The following is a 24892-nucleotide window of genomic DNA, read 5'->3' as shown; positions in this document are numbered from 1 at the left end:
CAGACAAATAATATGATGAGGTTGACATAAATTGGGATTTTCAAGAGGCTTAAGGGAGTTAGGCACTCCACTCCTATTAAGTTTCAATAGGAGTTGAGTATCAGAGGGGTACTCAACTCCTATTAAAGCGGCAAAAGAGTTCTGTGGCACCTTATAGACTAACAAACGCATTGGAGCATGGCTTTCGTGGGTGAATACCCACTTCGTCGGATGCATCTGATGCATCTGATGCATCCGACGAAGTGGGTATTCACCCACGAAAGCCATGCTCCAATGCGTTTGTTAGTCTATAAGGTGCCACAGAACTCTTTTGCCGCTTTAATAGGAGTTGAGTACCTAATAAATCTCTTACGCCCTTTGAAAATCCCAACTGAGAGTATTCTGATGCACAGATATGTTTATCTGTAGATTGAACTTATTTAATTTATGGAGGAAAGGAAGAATCTACTTTGAAGGATAAAACAGGGAAACTTCATCTTACTTTTTTTGTGTTTTTGTTCAGTAAATCATTCTTCAAAAACAACTGAAGCATCTGATCCCGCAGTGATAACAGCAAAAGATTCAGAAGAAGCAAAGAATGTTACATGTATAGAAGAACAAAGTAATGGTCTTGGGAAATCTACAAAAGAGATGTGTACTACAAATGGTAGTAACTTTATGAGCAGCGAAACTTCTAACTTGGAGTTGAATTCCAATGATAGATTAAATGTTAGAGACTCCTTAAGTGGTACCATTGATAATAAAACAAATGCTGCCATCATTAATGATTCAACTAGTGTTAAGGAGTCTCAGATTTCTTCAGAACAAGATGATAGGACAGTTTCAGAGAAGCAGCAGACCCAAGACAAGGGAACAAATAACTTGGACTTTGAACTCTCTAGTGACAGTGAAAGTGACAGTGGATTAGATGCTAGGAAGTCGTCGTCGTCTTCTGCCTCAGATAGTGAAAATGAGGGAAAGAGAAGCTGGAAAAAATCAGAGCAACCTGTACCAGATGAAAATTTGCAGCAAGAATGTTGCACTGACATGAGTGGGGGAAAGGATGGTCAAGTGAACCATTCTGAGGAGGCGACAGCTCCACCTAGTGTGTGTCCTCATGGCAAGACAGTTGATCTTGAAATGCAAGAAGAAAGCGAACAGGACAGCCTTTGTGATCTGGGAAATGGGTGTGCAGACAAGAAAGAAGCCGAGACGGAGTCCCAGAATAGTGAACAGTCTGGGATTACAATGGGTGAGTCTTTAGATCAGAGCATGGAAGAAGAGGAAGAGGAAGAAGATACAGATGAAGATGACCATTTAATATACCTTGAAGAGATCCTTGTTCGGGTGCACACTGATTATTATACCAAGTATGATAAATACCTGAAACAGGAGATCAGTGAAATTCCAGACATAAGAAAAATAGTACCAGAATTGAAAAGCAAGGTATTGGCAGATGTTACCATAATATTTAGTGGACTCTATCCAACAAATTTCCCCATAGAAAGAACCCGAGAGCATTATCATGCTACAGCACTTGGAGCTAAAATTATAAAGAACCTAGTACTGAATGCTGATGATCCCAACAAGGCAACCCATCTGATTGCAGCAAGGGGAGGTAAGTAGGTGAAATGTATCAGTCTTCTGTTAATGAAAATATTGTTTTCCCTCATGATTTTGGTTACACAAAAAGTTGGCTGAAGACTTGAAAAGGTTAAATATGGGTCTTGATATACTTGCCATATTTAATGTTTTAAATTATGGGGGGAGGTAGCTTAAAGATTTACTGCAAATCATTTTTTTAAAGGTCTTATATTCTTTTTGATTCCTTAGGATTAAGAATTTTTTTTTAAATTTTTTCTTTTAAAAATACCAAACTTCAAATCTGGTCTTTCCTGGTCTTGTGTGTCAGATGAGAAATGTATTGCTAGTTTTTACCCTTTATGGAAAGGGGGAGGTGCTGATTATTCAATGAAGATGTGGTTTAAAAAAATACCTGACTAATTTTAGAACAAGTGTAACTGAAAAAAAAACGAATGATAAGCAGTCTTGTCTTAAAGTTCTCCTCTCACTTGCTCAACTTTCATTCTGTTTTTGTCATTTCACTTCATTGTCTTCCAGACTAGACAAGACCTGAATTCCCCATGTGATTTAAAAAACAAGCCTTTAAAAAAATAAAACTAAAAACACCTTTAAGTCCTCTTTTATACACCATGAAGAAGCAAACAAAGTACAAATCCAGTTTTTTCAGTCACCTTTGATTTATTTTCCTAGCCTGCCTTCTTTCTTACAAGACTAGAATATATGCAAAAATGAACTTTTTAATTTCATGTCTAAGAATTACAGTATAAAAACATCATAATATATTTTTGTTAGCGTGGTGAAGCTTTTTTCACGCCAATCTATAACTTCAATGCAAACTCATAATATCATTTCCACTTTAAAAGTCCAATGTCTTCCTCCTTTTTCTTGAAAAAGAAATATGATGACTATGAAAAAATACTGAGTTCTGCACTGAACATTGAAAACAATGGTGATTTCTAGGTTCCCAAACTTTGATTTTTTGGCACATTATGGCAAAAAAACATTTTTGATTAACTTGGTTTCAGTAGTTTAAAAACTGTTTGGCTAGATCAGGGATCGGCAACCTTTGGCACATCACCCGCTAGGGTAAGCCCCCTGGCAGGCGGGGCTGGTTTGTTTACCTGCTGCGTCTGCAGGTTCGACTGGTCGTGGCTTCCACTGGCCTCCAGGCCAATGGAGGCCGAGGGATGTGCTGGTTGCCGCTTTCTGTGGCCCCCTTTGGCCTGGAGCGGCGAACTGCGGCCAGTGAGAACCAGGATCGGCCACACCTGCAGATGTGACAGGTAAGCAAACTGGCTCGGCCCGCCAGAGGGCTTACCCTGCCAGGCTGCATGCCAAAGGTTGCCAATCCCTGAGCTAGATAAATGGTGACTAAGTCCCTGCCTTCGCGGCCAGAAAAAGGAGTGTTATTACAGTGGGATAACTAGCTTGGATTAACCATCTCTTTGTAAAATCCTAGTGTAGACATGGCACAGGTAGCTTTTACTGTGACATAGCCAGGTAAGATATCGAGGGGCAGGGTGTGTGTGTACTGTTGATCTTGGCTAGCTACGTTGTGGTAAAAGCTACGTGTGCCTCACCTTTTTACAATGAGATACATAACCCGCGTTAGTTATCACACTTTAAGACACATCTTTCTTGGCTGTGAAGACGTAGCCAAAGTGTCCAGATTGGGAACAGTTTTAGATTGACTGGGAGTTGGGGACTTCGAACACTTGCAAGTGTGCTAGTTGGAACTGTGCATTCATATAATTCTATTTTGTGAATGTGTTTGGTGCACGCTTCTGAAAACTTGGGTCACAGTATTTCACTGTCCCTCGGGCTCTGCTGCAGTTGCTATTGAGAAGATCTTACTCTGAGAATTGCGCTGATGTCAATGCAGCTCCATCAGATGAGAATTAAGCATAAATGTGAGTCACATTCCATTGGAAATGTAAAGGGCTTGATAGTATTTTAGTCATAAAAATCACTGAATTAATCTCTTATGTGTTTCTTCAGGCTGTTCCAATCCAAATGACAAAACGTCACATTTCAAAGGGGCTTTGCCTCTTATGGCCGCTAATCTGTTTGTTTGCATAAAAGCAATAATCTTGAATTTATGACCAAAATATTTCCATGGCAGTTTGGCTCAAGATAATTACACACTTGGATTTGCAGCATGATAAAGAAGCTGGAGCAAAGGGAGAATAATGCTTGAATGTTTTTGATTAAATAAGTATTGAGGAAAGAATGCAAGAAGCTAACACAAAAATCAAGTTATTATGCATATCCTTGTTGTCTCTTCCCTGGTGTGCAAAGTAAAAGCTCAATGCACTATTTTAGGAAGACCTAGTTTTGAAAGGCTACATAAAAGTGTCATAATATACATATTCTACCGTGTTTGCCTTGCTGTCCCGTAAGAGGAAGGGGAACTGACGGTTCAGTTTTCTGGAAAAAGTCCTTATGTATTTTTATCCAATTTGTAGACCTAGGTATAAAAAACTTGTTCTACAGGGCTGTTGTGCATATCCAAAAATACTTATAATTTTAAATTGATATTCTATTATTGTTTAACAGTGCAATTAAAACTGTGATTAATTGTGACTATTTTTTAATCTTATGATTAATTGCAATTTTTTTAATCATTTGGCAACCTTAATTTTAAATGAAAACTTCAAGTCTGCAGAAATAAATGGCTTGTATCCCCACGCTCACCAAGAAGAGCTTCCCTTCTCCACTAGTGAGTGGATATTTTTCATCTCATCTGATTTTGATATGAGGATCTAGATCCCCAGGCTCTCACTCAATAACATAATTTAAAAAGAAAGGAAGGAAAAAAAAAAACCAAATCAGCTAAAGTTATTTTAACTACGTTGGTGGTTTCTGTTGTTTTCCTCTCAATATTTCACTTACACAAAGAGTAAACATGTGATACTGCTTACAAATTAATCCTGCAAATTCTGTGTTTTATGTGGTCTTTTTGCATGCCTTTGACTTGCAAGCTTGTAAGTAAAAACAAAAAGATGGCCCCACTGGGTCAGGCCAATGATCCATCTAGCTTAGAATCCGTTGACCCCCCTCCAAGAACTCTAATAGATTAGTGAGGCATAATTTCCCTTTACAAAAGCTATATTGACTCTTCCCCAACATATTGTGTTTACCTATCTGTCTAATAATTCTATTCTTTACTGTACTTTCATCCAATTTGCCTGGTACTGAAGTTAGGCAAATTGGATGCAAGTATGTAATTCCCAGAATCACCTCTGGAGCCTTTTTTAAAAATTGCATTACATTAGCTATCCTCCAGTCTTGTGGTACAGAGGCTGATCTAGGCATTTGGTTACGTACCACAGTTAGTAGTTCTGCAATTTCATATATGAGTTCCTTCAGAACTTTTGGGTGAATATCATCTGGTCCTGGTGACTTCTTATTGTTAAATTAAACAATTTGTTCCAAAACCTACTGCTACTGACATCTCAAACTCAGTTCCTCAGATTTGTCATGTAAAATGAATCCTCTGAGGTGAAAACCAATGTAACATTTATTTAGCTTCTCTACAATGGCGTTATCTTCTTTTGGTGCTTCTGTTGAACTGTGATCTTTCAGTGGTCCCACTGATTTTTGACACGATTCCTGCAGCTGAGATACTTTAAAAAAAAAAAAAAAAAAAAGTTTTTGTTTTGTCTTTTTTTGTTTTTAGTCTGCTCTTTACCCATGGTGGCATTTTGATCCTCTGACTGTTCTTTTGGTTTTGTTCGATTTTAAGATATAGGTTTAGTTTGAACCGCTATCGTGGTGCTTTTAAATAGTTTCCATGCAGCTTTCAGACATTTCACCCTTTTGACTGTTCCTTTTAATTTCCATTAACTAGCTTCTTCATTTTTGTTTAGTTTGGATTTTTGATGTTCAGTGCTATTATGATGGGTTTGTTTGGTATTTTCTGTCCTATGAGGATGTTAAATATAGTTAGATTACGGTTTCTATTAACAAAATTTCAGCCATATGCACTTCTTGAACCTGACCCTATTAGCTGTTTAGGACTAAATCAAGAATTGCCTCTCCTCTTGTGGGTTCCAGGACTAGCTGCTCCAAGAAGCAGTCATTAATGGCATCTAGAAATTTTATCTCTGCATCCCATGCAGAGAGGACATGTCAGTATGGGGATAGTTGAAATCCCCCATTACTTCTGAGTTTTCAGTTTTTGTAGCATCTAATATCGCTGTGTTTCATAGTCATTGTCACCATTGTGGTGAGGTGTTGGTAGTATATTCCTATTGCTAGACTCTTATTGTTCAAGCATGGAATTTCTATCCATAGAGATACACTGATACAGCTGAATTCATTAAAGATTTTTACTATATATGACTCTATTCTTTCTTTCACACATAGTGCCACTCCCCCACCAGTGTGACCTACTGTGTCATTACTTGGTATTTTTTACCTGGTCTTACCTGTCCCATTTATTATCATCTTTCTACCAAGTTTCTGTGATGCCTGTTATATCAGTATCCTCATTTAATACCAGGCACTCGGGTTTACCCATCTTACTATTTAGACTTCTAGCATCTATATGCAAGCACTTATAAAATTTATCAATATTTAGTTGTCTGCCTTCATGTGATGTAATTTAAAGTATCCAATATAACTCTCTCTACTTCCCTTAAGTACTGTCACTTTTTTAAAAAAATACATTTTTGTCCCAGCTAGTTCCACAATCATAAACACTCTAATTTTGCTCGAACAAAAAAAATGTTCTACCTTTTGGTAATAAGCACTTTTGTAGACTCTGTTTTAGTTGTACAAATGTCTCTGCTTTGTAGAATGCTGAGCCTTAGGCATGAATGCCGTTTCTAATCTACTCTGTAGTCGCAAATCTCTCCTTCAAAACTCTCTTTAACACTTTCCTCTGCTGTCATGCCTATAACAAATCGTTCAGCCAGTGCCATGGCTTGGTTGAGTGGGAGTCAGGGAAAGGAGTCAGCTGATTTATTCTGTATGTGGGATGTGAGGGATGTTTGAGCCACTGGGTTGTGCAATAGCTAATATACCTACAAAATCTTTTAATCAATTTCCTTCTCTTCCCTCTCACTTCCCTATTGTTTTTTGCACTTAATCTCATCTGAAATAAGGTACGCTATCTGGCAAGGAATAATATCCTCCTTTGTGTACATACAGCACTGTCCAGTGAGGCCTTGAATCTGTTTGGGGTATTTGGTGACTATCAAAATGCAAATGACAGTTTTATTTTATTTCTTGTGTTTCCTGTGTACAAAATAAACTTTACATGTAGTAGAACCAAGAAAATATTTCTAAACTCTCTACAAAATTGTTGCAAAAAATATGCATTAGTTTCCAGTTCTGTTTGGTCTTGAAAGCAATTGTGCAGATAACTTCTGGACATATTTATTTTTTTCTTAGTAAAATTGCCCTCCGTGGTGTAATTTTAATACTTATTATTTGAAAATGCCAGTATTATTCAAGGCTAGCTGGAGAGTAAGGCACATAAAGGGTTCATTGCACCGTGACCCTGTTCTGACAGCAAAAATTACTACATGGCCACAGAAAGGGGGACAGAAATCTGTGCCCACCTGAGCCCCACTGCTCTGAGCAAGAGGGCCAAATCTGAAGCCCAATGGCTTCAGCCCGAGGCTGGGGGCCTGTAGCCTGAGCCCTGGGTCTTGGGTCTTGGGCTTCAGCCTTTGGTCCCAGCAAGTTTAAGCCAACTCCGCTGCCCCCATTAAACTGGGGTTGCAAACCACTTGGGGGTCCCAACCCACAATTTGAGACAGTGAAACGTTTTGGGTGTTTCCTTTTTTATTGTTTCTGGAATGTATAATTTCACTATTAACATGATTTTGTTAAGAGTGTATGGTACCTTTCTACCAAAATTAAAAAGACAAAAAACCCCGAGACTAAAAAAAATTTTTGCAAAACTATTTTTATGGCAAATGTCTTTAATGACTGCACATTCTTCAATGAATCATCCACTACTGTTAGCTTAATATAAATATTAGATTTAACTTTAGGTTTAATTATACTAATATGCTATATCATAGTATGTGAACTGAGTGTATTAACGATTTGAAAACTAATTAAACAATTGTGAACAGTATTGCAATACAAATGAGCCTACACTGTGTGGAGCATTAAGTAATAGAGAAAAGCTCATCTTTACAACCCAGTGATCAGGAATGTAGTCCTGCATAACCGCTTTAGCAAATTTCCATTGCAGTGGTGGGAAAGGGTTCTTACCTTTAATGTAACACCATTGTTCTTTTCCTACACCTACTGCAGAACTGGTGTCATACAACTTGGATGTGGCTGTGGAGTAAATTTTTCTCTCCTACATACAGATAGTAGTGATTGTGCTATATCTTGCCCTTTGGAGTAGAAATTCTGAACTGCTGACCAAAGATTTCTAGGTGGGAATCATGCCCCTACAGCATAGTTGGACACATGATTACTCAGCTGGCTACATGCCTTTCGTGCTCATTCTGTTGTGGCTGCTTACAAGCTGGTGTGTGAATTTCACTAGTGAATCTGTTACGTTATGGGTAACCTGTAGAAATTTTGCAGCTCTATCTTTTCTTCAGGCAGTCCCGTCTCTTTAACACTATTTCCACATGGATACCATATGTCTTTGTCTAACAACAGATGTACCAAAAGACCACCTAAAGACATGTGCCTGTGGGATCTGCAGGTAATTATGGCTAGCAATTAGTTTGCAGTACATACCTGGCTCCTTACATGGAATATATGAAGTGACAAAAAAAGTAATATGCTTCGAGGCATTTTGTGACATGAAGTCCATGACAATAAACAGCAACAAGGGCTCCAAGGGCACTGAAGTGAAGTCAGAGTCTAAAACATAAATTGTGCACTTTGTTAGCGTAGTTGATAAGCAGATGAAGATATGAATGCTAACTGGATAAGCAGATGAAGATGTGAATGCTAACTGGATCTTTGTTTGGTGTCTAGCATTTTCTTGAGACTGAGGCACAATGAGAATTTTATACATCCTTAGCTTGTAAACCCTTTGGGGCAGGCACAGCCTCTACCTCTGTCTTCACAAATTTATCAAAACAGAACTCTGATCCAGATCAGGGCATGTGGGTGCAAAATAGAAGTAGCTACACTTACACACAGGGACTTTGGTGTGTTTGTTTGATGTCTCCTTATTTTAATCTGAGATAGGTGAAACAGCAGCTTGCTGTTTGCCACACAATGGCAGAGCATTATAAGCTTGCAAAGGCTACAAAGGGATGATAACATGTAAACTTAGTGAGAATTTATAAAGGAGAGAATCATGACATGTTTGTTCTAGTTCTGTAAAACCTTGTTTTTACAAAACATAACTAAGCGAAGTTCCCCTCTAATAGTCCAACTATCAATTTCATATGTACTGAATTCATTTAGGGCAAAATAATTCATTTTACTCAGTCTTATCTTAAGATACCATTCTCGTATAAAAGCTTCAGGATCTGGCTTTTAAAGAACGTAGGCATGTTTATCTATCTATCTATCACTAGCCCCTGCTTTCTGAAGAGGAGAAATAACCTGTTCCCAGAGCTAAGTGAGTACAAGGCAATTGGTAGGGCAGCTAAACATTTTAAATAGTATTGAAGTTTAGAGTAAATTTGTCCATAAAAATAAAGTTTAAAATCTTATTAGTCATTCAAGCCACTGCAGTATTTAGACTATTTTGTGTTTTAGATGTTTCAAAATAATCTCATCAAAATATATTTGACCAGAGGACTAGAACAATAAAATGTGTATAACCTGAACATCACAATAAAAATATTATTGCATTGTTGCTTTTATTATTTATTAGTTCTCTTTACCTCTTTTTTTAAATTGAAAGTGACCAACAATAATAGGAGTGCAACTGCTGTTTCCTTGCTTCTGTTGCTAAGACATCAAACAGCTCTGAGAAGGATGTTTTCTACGTATTATGTCCCATCCTTTTCTTTACAAAAGGTAGTGAATAGCCTGGATTCATTTTTTTATGCCTGAATTGACGTTGGTCTAAAACATTTCTTTTGCAGTTTGTGATTGGTATTCTTTTAAAACAGAATGCAAGGTAAAGTTCTAGACATGATCACAAAGCTGTCTTTGTGAGATGGAAAGGTTTCATGAGTGCATAGAAACAAGTTTGTTTCTTTAGCAGCAGACACAAATGATGTTTATAAGCCCAGAACTGTTCTGTTTCCTAGGACCAGATTGTATTAAAATAATAAAGGCAACTTTTATTAAGACTACTATAAGCTTTATCGCCTTTATTACTGCAGTATAGAATTTAAAAAATAAATGCAGTTCTGCTCCTCTGAAACCAATATGACGTCCTGTGGGTTTTTTCATCATAACATATAAACTGTCCTCCCCATCTAGCTGCTTTTTTTTCCACTTTATGTCTTGAAGGGATAGATTTCAAGTCTGTTTGAAGCCTAACAGTTACATGGTGGGGGACTGGGGAGAGAGGGTAATCTGCAAAGGAAATCTATAATGAGTGAGAGTTGAAATGTCTCTAGATGGTTAAAGTAGTTGTTCCACACTAGTTCAAAAGTGTTACCATCTGGAAGATCTAGAAGAATCAATCCAAAAGAAAAAATATTTCTCAGTAAGAGTGGGCCTAAAAGTAAAAAGTGCATACAGGGGGATTGAGGTTCATGTAGTAATACTCTTTCTTCTCCCCCCCCCCCCGCATCCCCCCACCTACCCCCAATTAAATTGACTCGCTAAGTTTCACTCTAGGAAGGTTATGTATGCATTAAATACTTTAATTCTTATCACTAACTGAAATCTTGAGAGGACAGTCCCGAAAACAGCCTCAGTTTATTCAGTGTTCATTGCCTTGTTATCTATATGATGCAGATTATTGTAACTGCTATGCATAATTGCATTGTAGAAGTTTTCAGGGAGAAAGCTGGAAGTTTTGGTGCTCAAGTGGGGGGACAGTAGGGTTTTTGGGCCTGCGGCGGCATTTTTAGTGTTCAGCGTTAACCTATAGAAACAAATGGGAGCTGCTCACATCTCTGCAGGACTGTTTCAGGCTTTCAGCAGATTAAAGACAACAATATGGTATCTGTTTTTATTGCTTTCTTCAGAACCCTGAGCACTAAAAATAAACCTTTTTTTTTTTTTATGAAACATTAGGTTCTGGAGTACAGTTGCACAGGAATATTTGATTCTAAAGAATTCTGAAATATGTAGAACCCTGAATGTGGCTGAACTCAAATTTTTTCCATTCAGTGGGGTCTGACAAATGCCCTCCATAAACTCATCTCTTCTAAAAGTATATGGGAGAATTTCTTCTCTTCAGTGTCTTACAAATGAAAACACATACCCTTTATCACTTATGTGGGGTGTATTATACGTGCAGGCAGTTGTGGACTTTATGCATCCCACAAATGTTGGGTTCCTTTGGGGAACCTTATTTATTAAGTCCTTTTATCTTTTGTAATTTTGGTAAGGTAGTCTGCCTGAACCCAAAGTGTAATATGTCCAAAATAGTACAACTAGTCTCCTGACTTATTCCTAGTACAGGAGACTGCATCATCCCAACCCTCAAACTTTTTGCTAACCTCTTGTTTTTAATCAGGATAAAGAACTGCTTCCTGTTCTTCATCCAGAACTTATTTCTCTTTTTCTTAGACCTAATCTCTTCCTGTTTGTCCGATTAATTCCAGCTCCCTTAAAATATATTTTTTTCTTCCCCTTTTCTTTTAGTAGGTTGGAGAGCTTCTCTCACTTTTTTACTTGTGGGGCTTACTGATCATGATAGTTCTCTGGAGAGATCTGTAACAATCTAGCTGGTGTTTTGCTCTTTCCAGTGACTCTCATATTGGTTTTAGTCTACACTGCTTATAAATCAAGGCCTTTGGCCATAATGGTTCTAGGGTTCTCTCTCTCTCTCTCTCTCTTCTCCCGCCCCACCCTTTCCGATATGTTGCACTGTCCCAGGGTGCATGTTGACAACTTGCTTGCCTGCCCTGAGTAATTTTACATTCAGTACTCCCATTTAACAGTAAAAAATCCATGATTTCTGCTTTAGTGTAGGTGTTGGCTCCTGCCACACTCATGGCAAATCAAAGGGGGTGACCATGTGCTTGACAGCGTGGTATAACTGCTTGGTATAACAGAACACTGCATACGTGAATGTAATATGAAATATGTTAGGTTTTTAGGAGTACTGAACAGGCCACTCTTTGGCCACTCCTGCTTTAGACTGTGATATCTTTTGATAAAAGGCTGTGTTTTTGGAAATGTGTAACTTTTTGTTCCTTTTATCTTTTTGACTATTTTCTCAGTGTAGAAATGTTCAAGTGTTATGAATTGATTGGTTCCACTTCCCATTTGAATGAGTTTTAGTGGAACACTAGTTGTGTCTGCACTAAGGGAGTTCACAAATTTTCACCGCTAGTAAGCTTCTTGTAAAATACCTTAGTGCAGCCAAGGCTTAAGACTTGTTTAAAACATAACTTGTAATGTCTTTGAGCCAGCTGATAACTTTCAAAATAGGCCACAGAATATCCTATTTAAAAACATAAACCTCTTCTTTTTCTATTCAGAACACTGTAATGTTGTGTTTGACTTAATAATAGGCACAGAGAAAGTACGGCAAGCTCTGGACTGTAAACACCTCCATGTTGTAAACCCTGACTGGCTGTGGAGCTGCTTGGAGCGTTGGGACAAGGTAGAGGAGCAGCTTTTTCCCTTAAAGGATGACTACATCAAAACACAAAGGTAAAATTTGTATGCAAAAAAAAATAAATGGACCAAAGAGAGGTTGATCATGTTATTAATCTGGTTTTATTCTCATTCTATATAGAGAGTTGATTCATATGGTGTCATGAACCCAGAATTGTATGTGAGATGTAGGGTTTGTAGGAAAATTCCATACCATATTTCAGCCAATTTCTTGTCCTATTTGCATGCAGGACTATCACTGGGAGGCAGTTGATCCAAGCTTTGGAGTTCAGGGAAGTCCCTAGAACTAGTAGTACCACAAGCAGGGACTTTAATTAAGCAACAGCAACAGGTCTGACCAGTGGTGCTACATACTAGTGCTGTGGTGGGCTTGTAGGGACCAGGAATGGAGGTGTAGCATAACATAATCATGCAGTCTCCCATCCTGTGAGCACACAGATTCATGGAGTATGAGAAGCCTGGCCAGCTAACCATTTTACTCTTGGTAACCAAGAGAAGGAAAGAGAGAGAAACCCAGGACAAAAACAGAATGCAAGAAAAAAAAATGAGGGGGAGTGGTTGGAAGAGAAAAGGGGAGGATAAGTATGAGAACAAAGGGGAAAACACTGATGGGAGAACAAAATGGGTGAAATGAAGGAAGAATGGTAAGAAGGGAAGGAGACAAAAACAATGGAATGGGATGAACAGCAGATAGGAAGAGGATAAACCTCAGATGGGAGAGGGGAAGCAGAAGAAAGATTAAAGAAAAACAGCAAAGGGGGAAAAGACCACTATAGATGATGAGCCCTCTTGAAGGTGATGTGACTGAAAGAACTGATGTTCAAGGGGCTTCCAATGGAGATTCTGCTTTTGCTTCTTGTCCTAGACCTTGTAAGTCCTGGCTGTGTTCATGTTTGCACCACATCAGTTGATCTTATCAATCTTGCAAACTGATCAGAAGAGCCTGACCTTTTTATAGGAGATTGCTTTGGAAAATTCACAGTGCTGCAAAAAGTGATATTGGTGATTTAATGAATGACATTAGACTAGGGATTGCTTTCTGCCATCCTTTGGTGAAGACTTAACTGAAGTCATGTGAATGGAGTAACATTTGTACCATAAATAGGGTTTGTGAATGCCCAATATGTCTAAAAATGAGGTAGTTTTTAATTAGAAACCTAAACAGGAATCTAGGAGCCTTGAAAATTTTGGCCAAAGTAAATAGATTGTAACTTCACTAGTTTTTAAAATGTGCCATGAGATCTTACACACCCAAATATTCAATACCTTAGTTATCCTTTCACCATAGGATGGTGCCTCCAGACAGAAAGTAATCCTTAAGCAGAATGTCATTCAGTTAATTGCCAACATCACTTCCTCTAAGACCAAAATGTTGGCTTTCCTGCTTACTTAAAATTCACATTGCAGTTTCAATGAGCTGCAGTGATGGTCTTCTCTTCCATATACTGAACACATTCATTTTAAATAAAATGTTGCTCTGGCATTGTATACTTTTTTTCATATTCTTACTACGGAGACTTTTAAATACTAAGAAAGATTTGAATTACTAATGTGTAACAGCATGTGCATTTTTTCTGAAGTCAGATCCTCTGCTGTCAGAGTTGTTTGTGGCAATGATTGCTATCCTAGAGGACTTACAGCGTCAGGTGCTGAATAAATTACAAACGCAGATAAACTCTTGAAGATATCCTATTTGCATGTAAAATGAATGTACTAAGAACATTGGAGAGAAACGGATATGAAGTATCTGTTGATCTTAAATCTCAGTGTTGTGGCAAAACTTTAAAAGGCTGGCATGTATAAATATGAGACTAACTTACTTTTGCAGAATACCCTTCTTAAGATAGGTTTGCCGCCTCCTTACATCGTTATATGATGCATAGCTAGTTCTTCTATCCCTGCTATTGTATGTGTATACGTTTCCACATGGTATTAGTGACTGACACATTTGATAGCATTATTAATGACTTTTTTCTAAAGTAGCCATATATGTGGCTTAGTGCAATAGTAAATTAATTTGGTGTTTTGTAAATTTCTTTGAGGCAGTAGTTGCTGTACTATTTTTGTTGTTTTGCTTTAAGTGCGATATTGAATAGCAAATATTTATTGTATCCTACAAGTCATTGTACAAATGAACATATATGCACATGCACATTTTATCTGGTTTGTATTAGTATCTACAAATTTCTGTGGTAGACAAATACTATGTATTTGTTTTAATGCTATAGGGGAAATCGTGTTTTTAAGATATTTCAGAAACTAAATTTTGAGAAATGTTTTAAGATAGCTGTTTTAGAATATTTTCATTTTAGTGAATAAATATGACATTATTCCTATTTAAGTTCTGTGGAATTTTCATGTGTACGGAGAACATACTCCCTAAGACATTTATTTTCTGTTTTAGAAAAAAGGCAGATCCATTTTGCCCTGTAATAATCTGTGTGACTGCTCTAATGCTCTGTTTTGTCAGAACCTGATGTGCCCTTTCTCTGAAAGGGAAATCCTAATGCTACCACTTCCAGTTACAAATAATTAATGTAAATTTCTGATGGAACTTTTTTAAAATTACATTCAACAGAGAGAACAGTCCTGCCATGTTTCCTGATACACACAGCACGTTCCAGACTGCTCTGTTTCACCCGACGCCCATCCATCCAAAGTTTCAGCCGGGTCCTGAAGTTCGGCTTTATGATTCCAACACTGGAAAGCTTATCAGGAAGGGCTCTCAGTCTTCTGTCCAGTCTCTGTATATCCAGTCTCCAGCTCCTCCCCTCACTTTACCGGTCCACGGGGAGCACTCATCCTTCAGGTACATGAAAGCGTAGCTAAGGATCACTTCAGTTTATTTGCAAATTAAATTTTTCTAAGATCACAATTTTTTTTTCAGTTGGCTTAGTTAGCTTACCTCTTTAAAAATAAAAATGATTTCAACTCTTGCAATATCTTACTAAAGGAAATGAACAGAAATAGGTAAACAGCTGTAATGTTACAAATGAGTTTTTAATTCCTTAACTGTATTTGTAGAAACCCCAAAGAGAATATACAGTTTTTGTATTTTGTATGCTGTAGAATTTATTAGGCTGCTTTATATCCCAAAACAAGTGTGTGTTGCATGTGAATTTCAGTTCTAAGTTTTAGTCATTACTTTGGATTTGTTTGGCTGTCAAATAAAATATACAGCTGGCTGCATTAACATTTTTTTTTGTTTTTTTTTTATTTTTGTTCGAGAACTTTTTCCTCTTTGCTTACCTCATACACGTACTTTCAGATGGGAGATTACTCTGGAATCCTATTTTGAAGTTATCTTTGTTTTTAAAGTGTTAACTGACCAGTGTTACAGTGAGTTTCTACTAGTCAATCTGCACTAAAAACATTAACTCACCTTTGAATTAAGATACTAAATTAGAAGGGGAGAAAGGCTGTTTTTGAGATTTAAGGAATAGAACTAACAAGTAAGAGATCTGGGAGCCCTACCGCAGACTCTTTGTGATCTTGATCAGGTCATTTAACCCAAGATTTTCAGAAGTGGGAGTCTTAGTTTGGCACCAGAGTATGAATTTTAGGTATTTAAATTAGTCACCTAATTTTCAACAGTTCTGAGCACTCAGCAGCTCCTGTTGACTGAATTGACTAAATTTAGGCACTCTCTCTGTTCCTCAGTTTCTCTAGCTATAAAATGTAGCTAATAATTACTTGGCAGAGTATTGGAGCTAACTTAATTATCTCTGAAAACAGTTGATCCTCAGAGGTGCTTCAGAAGTACAAAGTATTACAAATGCTGAGATGCAAGGTGAATTCTTCTGCGTGTTCTCCTTTTCATTGTCTCTATCCTTTTTATATTCTTAGTCTTCACATGTTACAGAAATCTCTTGCCACCTCTTTTTTCTTTGTCAGAAGACTTGCATGTTTTCAGTTCTCCCTTCCCGCTTCCATGGCTTGTCTGTCTTTTTGTCTCCATCATTCGACTTTCCTTGCCCCTTCCTAATATGAATTTCTTAAGTTCCATTCTGATATTTGAAAAGGCAGTTTTCTTTTCAGCTCCTTTTTAAATCACCATTTTTTAGCCTGCATTTTGTTCTAATACTCTTTTAAATGAGCTGGCAAGAAAGAAACTTGAAACAGTCAAGACAGCAAGTATTCTGAAAGAGTAATTAGAAAGGTTTTGTTGTTCCTTATCTGACATGGGGGAAGAGGAATTTGTCTCGACGTTTCAAGGAGCTGGGAAGCTTTTATGTTGGACTGAATGTATGTATGACTTTCCTAAAATGCTTGCAGGTAAAAATCTGATGTGTCAATGTATCATTCAACAACTTCAGAAGTTCACTCTCTTAATCTCCATATTCTTCCCTTCTCCCTCTCCAAGTTTACAAATTACTTAGCCAAAAATTGACATCCACACAACTATTTTCGTTTTGCTTTGTAATGCAAAAGTGGTACCTCATTTGATTGTCTTCCTCTTCCAAAAGGTATACATCAGTTGGTATCTTCAACTGGGCGCTTCTGAGAAACCGGTCCCAGACTAGGCCTTTGGAAAATTGTTTCCCCTTCTTAATCATGATTGTTACTCTTTAACACCCCTGACAGCCAGCGATTGCGTTACAATTGTGCTACTTTGATTGTAACCAAAAATACTGCATCTTATGTCCAAAATTTTACAAATTCTGTTGGAGAAAGAAAAATCTAAGAATTTAATGACTTCAGGAAGAAGAAAAATGAGATTTTGAAATAAATGGGTATTCTGAATTTTAAAATAAAGAATAATGTGGAGGTCATGGCTTTCAAGATTGCAAGTTTCATGGGCAGAGGTCAAATTTTGGTCCTAATTTGGTCACCAAGAACAATTTGTAGTATATTGGACAAAACCTAAGGGGAAAGTGACTTCTGCATACGCATGATGTATTTTTTTCATGGATTATGCAGATTCCTCAGTTGACCCTGTCTGTCTTCAGATTTGCCAATTATGTAGAACAGTACAAAGAATGAAGCTAACCCGTAAACTTCTCAGATTTAGTCCTGTCTTGACAGGAGCCACTCTAATCATTAGTTAATTTAAAATCCAATTTTCTGCTTGTCAAACCTTCAGTTTCAGAAACATAGGACTTTTACAAAACTGGGAGAGCACTGACTAATTTTTGAAGGTTCACTGGGGCTGCTAGGCAAATTATGGAAAATATTGGTTACAGACATTTCTGCTTAAGTTGCTATGTTTGCTGGGTTTTGACAAATGCACTATCCAATTGGAAATCAGAGGAACTCTTTCCTGGCAAATTGGGGCTTTTCTCATGAGTTACTTTTTTTTTTTTTTAAATAATTTAGCCTTTATATTTTGATAGCACCCAGAGGCCAACAGTGTTGAGGCCCCATTGTATTAGGTGCTATCCAAACATAGAAAATATGTCCCAAAGAGCTTAAGTCTGGAAGACAAGACATAATGAGGGCATGAGACAAATAGGTGGCTCAGAAAGGGAAATAGGGGAGAGAGACTAACATGCGGTAGGATGTGCACAATGCTTAGCCACAGAAAAAATAATCATTGCTTGCCACCTAAGTTTAAATATTTTGCCCATACTGTGTTCCTGTTTAGCGCACAGAAACTGGGAGGTAACAGTTACACTTCATTGTCTCACTTGCTCAGTTGTGGAATGGCTAGAGGTGACAAATTATGCTTTTTAAAAAATAATCGTAAAAGCAGCAAGCCAAAATGTTTAAAGTTGGGGCTTAAATTTAGGTATTTATATTCCACTATAATCAGCGGGGACTGCTGATATTCAACACTTCTGAAATTCAGCCAGGGGAATTAGCTAGGTGCCTAATAGGGTGGTCTTATCCTAATTTTGGGCATCTAGTTTTCAAAGTTTTATTCGGTTATTTTCATAGATGTCTCCTCCAGGACAAACAGTTACCATAGGTAGAGATGGGCTAAAACAGAACATAATTTCAACTGATTCATTATTCTGAACCTGCTCCTATGGCTTTGGTTGCAGGTCCAGTTCAGAATTAGAAAGGACCTATCTTCTGGCTCTGGTTTAGAAATGCCCAAAAATGTGTAAGAACTAATGGGTCAGGAGTCAAATTCAGAGCCTGTATATGCCAGTTCCAAAAATGCTAGTACTGAAAGTCATTTAAAAACTGCCAGTTGTATTAAATGGCATTGCTTTTTCACCAGGGAGTTTGTCCCACATACCACAGAGCAAGAATTTTTGAGACCAATGGCATACAAAAGCAGGTGGAAGGGGATACCCTAGATATAGCAACCCAGTGTTCTTTGAGTGATTGCATATGTCCATTCCACTGTAGGTGTTTGAGCTCTCCAGTGCATAGTTGACAGAGATTTTTCTCTTAAGGGTACCTACCCATTGTGGTGATCCCAGTGCTCTCTGCTGCCTTGCACATCATTCACAAGCATAAAGGGCCAAACCACCTCTGGGTTTCAAGCACCACCACTATTGTGGTAAGGCAGTGCCAAATAATGACCCCTCACCCCTGCAGCCTTACTTGGGGGAGGGGGCCTCGCATGAGTGATAAGTGTGCCATTTCTAATGGCATTTAAGCCCCATTCCAAAAAAAAACACTGCAGCCAGATTAAATATTTACTGCTTGAATCAGTGCTACAGCCTCCATCTTGAGCCATTAACCTCAGTCCAGATATTGAGCATCTCAGCACTGGTCAGTAGCACACCTCCAGTGCTACCAGTATCGAGAGCCAGATCAGTGTAGCTGGTACCAAAGAGGCATCAAAAATTGGACTCAGTACCAGGATTGTTAAAAGATGCAAAGAGTTCTTCTTCTAAAGACTCCAGAGTGCGTTCAAGGAGAAATCACTCCCAGAGCATACTTCTAAGCAGGAGAGTTTGACTCCAGAACCCAGTATGGGCCTGTTGAGATCAGCTCCCAAAGCACCTTCATTGCCATGTTGTCAAATCATGGTACCACAGAGTGTCTTCCCAATGTCATCTACTCCTGGGGCATTTGAGAGTTGCTAAACCTCTTGGTGATGCTGTCACTGCCAATTAAAGATACGTGCCCAGCACTGGTGCCCAAGGTACTGCCATTAGCCCTTCACCTCATCACTGAGAAGATTCATTGGATTCAGCCATCAGGGTACCGATGTAAAGGGTATCACCTAGGGGAAGGCCACAAATGATCTCCCCGCTCCTGTTTCTTCAGAGCTTGAGCTTTCTTCACCAGTACGGACAGGTATGGTGCCTTCATGGTCACAGGAAAAGGCTTTTTCATCAGACTCTGACGTGGGATCCTGTGTGTCCTAGCTTAGCGTGTCCCACCATCAAGAGTATGCCACCTCCCCACCCTGCTTTCAGATTCAGTTGCAGCAAGGGGCATCCCTGCAGCCAGCTCCATCTACTGGTCATCAGGAGCATCAGCATCATAGCATCAAATACCAAGCCCAGCGCTGAACAGATTCAGGATCCTTCTCATTACCGTCTGCAAGAGGAGCAGGAATTGAACCAGCTCTTGGTACAATTGGTATCCTCTTCCTCATCTGCCAATGAGGCAGTTGTGGTGATGCTTATTTTGCCATCTCTTGATAATTTTAAGACCCATCAGGAATTATTGAGGAGAATGGCAATGGTATTAGACGTCCACCTGAAGGAGTCCTGGGAAAAGTCTCAGAAGCTGGTGGACAGTTTGACATCTGTGTCTCCAGCCAGAAGAATCTCATTTATAGGGAGAGCTATTTTAGAGCCTGCTAAGATTCTCTCTGTCTCCAGATTCCCTGCCTCCTTCTGCGTGCGTACACACACACACACACACACACACACACACACGTAGAAGAGGCACCATGTCCCCTTTCAGGGGTTCGAGCACCGGTATAATCTTTCTTGGCTCCCCTCTAGTGGCATCAGTGAATGAGAGAGAGAGAGACAAGAGCACCAGGTGTTAACCCCCCAAAAATAGAGGACAAAAAGGTGGAATTTTTTGGGAGGAGCTTTTCATGCCCCAAATGGTAAAACAACATAATTGGTTTCTTCCATCTCTGTTTTCTGTAATTCTATACCAATTCTAAAGATACTCCTCTCTCATCACTTTTTGGATCGAGAAGCTCATCTCACCTTGGGCACTGAGGTTTAGAGAAGTGAGTACAGGGTTGAAAGTCACAAAGTACAGAGTTTCTAATCCTGGCTCTGGCATTGAATCACTGTGTGGCCTCCAGGAATTCTTTGCTTGTTTCTTTATCAGTAAAATGGGAATAATAATACTCTTGTCCTGCAAGGGAGATGGAGATAAATTTAGTAATGAGAGCCCTAGAAAAGACCATAAGGAAAAGAATCAGTATTCAGAGCAGGGTTTAAAGTGTGTGGAAGTAAAGCATGGAGCAACACATTGAACTATGGGGATAAACCAAAACCGAGAATGGATGAGCACTGTGCATTTGAATGAAACAGGATACCTATGGGGGGAAAGTATTTGATGATTTTAACCGAAGATTGTATCGGAATGCATATGAGGGCAGAAATAAAGTTGCATTGGCACTGTGCTTGACTTTGCAACCTACATGGTTTTTTTTGTTAAAGGATAACTATAGAGTTGTGTGTCCTAGGAGTCTCTCTGTGTCTCTGTTTAGCACAGTCCCTAAATGAGAACCCTTGTAAGCAAGTTCGCTTAATTCAACTGCAAATTAGTAAAGCAATCAACATAGAAGTGTTGATTCAGTTTGTGTTGCTGTCTCTATAAAAGGCTTTAACTCCTCTTTAACAAATATTTACAATTTTCATTTGAGATAACTGATCTTTTAAACATTTTGAATGTAAGCAGATGCAGTGTTCTTCGAGCACTTGCTCGTGTTAATTTCATTCTAATTGTTTATGTGCTCACATTCATGGCCGGCCCAGACTTTTGCCTTAGCAGTATCCATAAGACCGGTCATGGCACCTTCTGAAGTGCCGCGCTTATGTGTCAGTATATTAGGTACCACCAGCCCTGCGCCGCCTCAGTTCCTCTTTACCACCCGTGATGGTTGGTCAGAGTGTCTTCCCCTTGCTTTGCAAGTGGTCAACAGTGTTTTCCTAGTGTTACTCTGCCTTTTTTTGTATGTAGTTATTCACTGTAGCCAGTAATTAGGTGTTAAGTATAGCAGTTAGTAAGTTAGAGTTTCTGTTGGGACTTTGCCCCAAGACCAGGCATACCCTGGTCTCTGGGCTTTAACCCTTGCTCAGTGTGCAAGGATCTGACTTCCAGGAGCAGTAGGGTATCCCGGCCCCTGATACTGCCTCCCACAGCAGAGGGGGCTAAAGATCAAAGAGCCCCACTGCTGCTGCATATGCTGATGGAAGCTGCAAAAGTCCCCCAACCCCCCCAGTCTAGGGGCAAACAGATCATGGGACCACCTGAGGAGGGCAGTAGTGCACCACCGGTCCCCTAAGCAGAGGCCAAGGTCTCTGTCTGCACAGCCGAGGTTCTGGACTCCGCGCCGTATGTCCCCGGTTAGACAGTTTAGCTCGCTGGCACCATGGGCACGATGCAAATCATCTGCAATGGGACATCAGTCCCCGTATGCCCAGCACTGTTTGCCCTCCTGTCAGGTGACACTACGGCACAGATCTCTCCCCGATGTAATGAGACCCATCCTCTTCACAGCACTGGTCCCCGCGTTCCCAGTATCGGTCCATTGGCAGGCGCCTGTTGCCCCACTCAAGGCACCACTGCCCTGCTCCAAGGGTCAGCCACAACACTCGGGTATCCACAGCCCCTCCCTGGTCACTGGAAGGGGATTCTTTGGGATTGGAGAAGGACTTTAGCACTTTGCCAAGGCATCACCAACCTCAGGGGGCCCCGGAAGTCATCTCTGCCCCTACAGTACCGGCATGGTAGCAAGGCCAATGGCCCTATTGGAATGCATGGGGCATGCCGGTACTGTTCTTGCAGCAGTCTTCCCTTGCTGCTTCGGAGAGGCAACCTCGGGTGCCAACGTTACTGGAATCAGTGTGCGGAGCAGACTCCGACACCGGGGAAGAGGAGCAGCTGCCCACTGCAAAGGAAGGGGAAGTGGCACCAGTCCCTCCCCCAGTAGTAGTCATCCTCATCTGACAAGGCAATTGTGGGACCCTCATGGGCCAACCCACCCTTTAGTGAACACCAGGCCCTGCTGTGGAGGGTGACCTCGAATTTGGGCTTGGAGGTGGAGGAGATGACCAAGCAATCCAAAGGTAGAGGACTCCTCAGGTGGACTTGTTCATTTCCTGGCAGAACAGGAAATGTCACACACTCTGCTCAATTCAAGGATTTACAAGGGCTCCCTGTTGGAAGCCTTTTTGCTCTAGTGATCAGGAGCTTTGATGTAGGCCTTTCCGCCAGCACCATTGATCCACAGGGTCCTGGTGAAGATCAAACAGGACAGAATGAAGGTTATCCTGATCACCCCAGCATGGCCTTGTCAACACTGGTATGGTGGCATGCTCCTGGACCTCTAGGTTGCTGCCCCTCTGCAACTGCCACTCTGGCTGAATCTTCTCTCTCAGAACCACACCAGCCTGCTGCATCTGAACTTGACAGCGCTGCACCTGACAGCGTGGCTACAGCATGGCTAAGCACAAAAACAGCAGTCCTTGGTCTGTATCCAGCAGGTTCTGATGAGCAGCAGGAAACCCTGCACCAGGGCCACCAACTGGCCAAATTGTAACAGTTCTCATGGTGGGCTGTGGACCAGAGTATCTATCTCGAACAGGCTTTGCTGCAGTTGATTCTGGACTATCTGCTGCATCCCAAACTTCAGGGCCTGTCTGTTTTGTCAATTAGATTCCACTTAGCCACTATTTCATATTCCCACACTCCAGTACAAGGCAGGTTGATCTTTGCCCATGACATGACAGTCTGGTTTCTTACCCTCATGTCCAGTACCCTGGCCCTCCTTGGGATCTGAATCTCATGCTGTTGTGATTCATGGGTCCTCCCCCTTTCAAGCCTCTGGCTTCCTGCTATCTTCTCCTCCTCTCTTGGAAAATGTGTGTGTTTTTTTTTTTTGTTTTTTTTTTTTTTTTTCTGCTAATGATCACATCTGCCCACTGGGTCTCTGAGCTTAGGGCACTTACCTCGGAGCCGTCCTATACAGTTTCCTACAAGGACAAGGTTCAGCTGCGTCCACACCCAGCTTTCCTGCTCAAGATAGTTATAATTTTCATAGGCATATATTTGCCTGTCTTCTTTCCAAAACCTCATAAATTGGAGGAAGAGCACAAATTTCATTCTCTCGACATCAGAAGGGCTCTGGCCTTCTACTTCGAAAGAATCAAGCCATTCCGTAAGTCAACGCAGATTGTCGTGGTGGCAGACAGGATGAAAGGTTGTCCAGTGTCCACCCAGCGGATGTCATCTTGGATCACTGCCTGCATCTGTTTCTGTTAGTCTGGTGAAAGTGCCTCCACCAGTGATTGTAACCGCCTATTCGACTAGGGTGCAGGCCTCATTGGCGGCCTTCCTGGCCCAAGTGCCGATTCAGGACATCTGCAGGGCTGCTACCTGGTCATCTGTCTACAAATTCTCATCTCATTACGCGCTTTACCCAACAGGCCCAAGATGATGCTGGATTCGATAGAGCAGTGTTGCAAGCTGCACGACTATGAACTCTGAGCCCACCTCCATGGATACTGCTTGTGACTCATCTAGAATGGAATTGACATGAGCAAGCACTCGAAGAAGAAAAGACGGTTACCAACAATTCCCTGACTATAATGGTAGTTTAGAGGGACGATTTTTTTTAATTGTTAGGGTTGGTGACAGCAGTTAAGTAGCCACTGTTTTTAGCAGGGATTAGTTAAGATTTTTTAAAAAGTCATTTATTTATATGCAAAGATCTTGACAATTGGCATCTTAATATAGAGGGTTTTTAAAAAAAAATTAGTAAATGTTAAGAGTGGAATTATAACAATTCTTGAGATGAAATAATTAAATGTTGTCTGATAACCATTGCAGATGGCATGCTGGACTTAAAGTAAAAATAAGATGATGTTAAACCCCAGCGAACACTAATAATATAGTAAAAGATAAAGGCAGACTTGTTAGAAAGTGGGTATAATTTACATGTGAAAGGTAAAAGCAGCACTGTGGTTTTTAAGTGACAGTAAAGAGACACCAAATATTTTAGCTTACTGAAGTGCGAGCACTTAAGGCTGAAGTAAATATTGTGGAATTCATTAAAAAAATGCATATTCATCTGTAGAATTTCTAGTCTTAATTTACGTGCTCAAAGTGCATTTTTTGCTTTTAAGGTTTTGACAGTAGTCATTTAAAATACTAAATCCGTGGTAGTTTTCATGTCATATTTACACCAATGTGTTTTTAATGTAGTCTACAGTGGAACGAAGTGGAGAAGACAAGTCTAAACCTAACTTTACTAAGCATCTGCCTTTCAATTTATATGAATAAAAGGACACACTTGGAAGGTCATAAATAGTCACTACTTCCATATGACAGTCCCACAAACACCCTATATGCCGATGCTTAACTTAGTACAGGTAAATACTCCCACTGATGTTAATGGAACCCCTCAACTGTATAAAGTGCACATGCCTACATGTTTTTAGGATCAAAGTCTAAGTTAACAAAATACATGCAGTTGTTAGTGTCCCAGCTGTCAGAATTAGTGTTCATTACTGTTCAGGTGACTAGAATTGTTTTTAATGCTGCT

At 39.8% G+C, this 24892-nt stretch overlaps 1 protein-coding gene across 6 annotated transcripts in view; it reads left to right on the top strand.

Moving 5' to 3' along the window:
* CTDP1 (CTD phosphatase subunit 1) overlaps positions 1 to 24892 on the top strand; it is a 186646-nt gene that overhangs the window by 38110 nt on the left and 123644 nt on the right. For all 6 annotated transcript variants that reach the window (XR_007772778.1, XM_050941802.1, XM_050941806.1 and 3 more), the window contains exons 8-10: positions 503 to 1597; positions 12144 to 12285; positions 14828 to 15058. Coding sequence is in view for 5 of the 6 variants with exons in the window: in XM_050941802.1 (XP_050797759.1) it covers positions 503 to 1597; positions 12144 to 12285; positions 14828 to 15058 (1468 nt within the window). In the remaining variant the exon portion in view is untranslated. The remainder of the gene's footprint in view (positions 1 to 502; positions 1598 to 12143; positions 12286 to 14827; positions 15059 to 24892) is intronic.

Source organism: Gopherus flavomarginatus, chromosome 2 (genome assembly GCF_025201925.1).
Source record: "Gopherus flavomarginatus isolate rGopFla2 chromosome 2, rGopFla2.mat.asm, whole genome shotgun sequence".
Taxonomy (NCBI): Eukaryota; Metazoa; Chordata; order Testudines; family Testudinidae; genus Gopherus; species Gopherus flavomarginatus.
The sequence above is the reverse complement of the archived record's forward strand: the minus strand, read 5'-3'. Positions and strand labels throughout refer to the sequence as shown.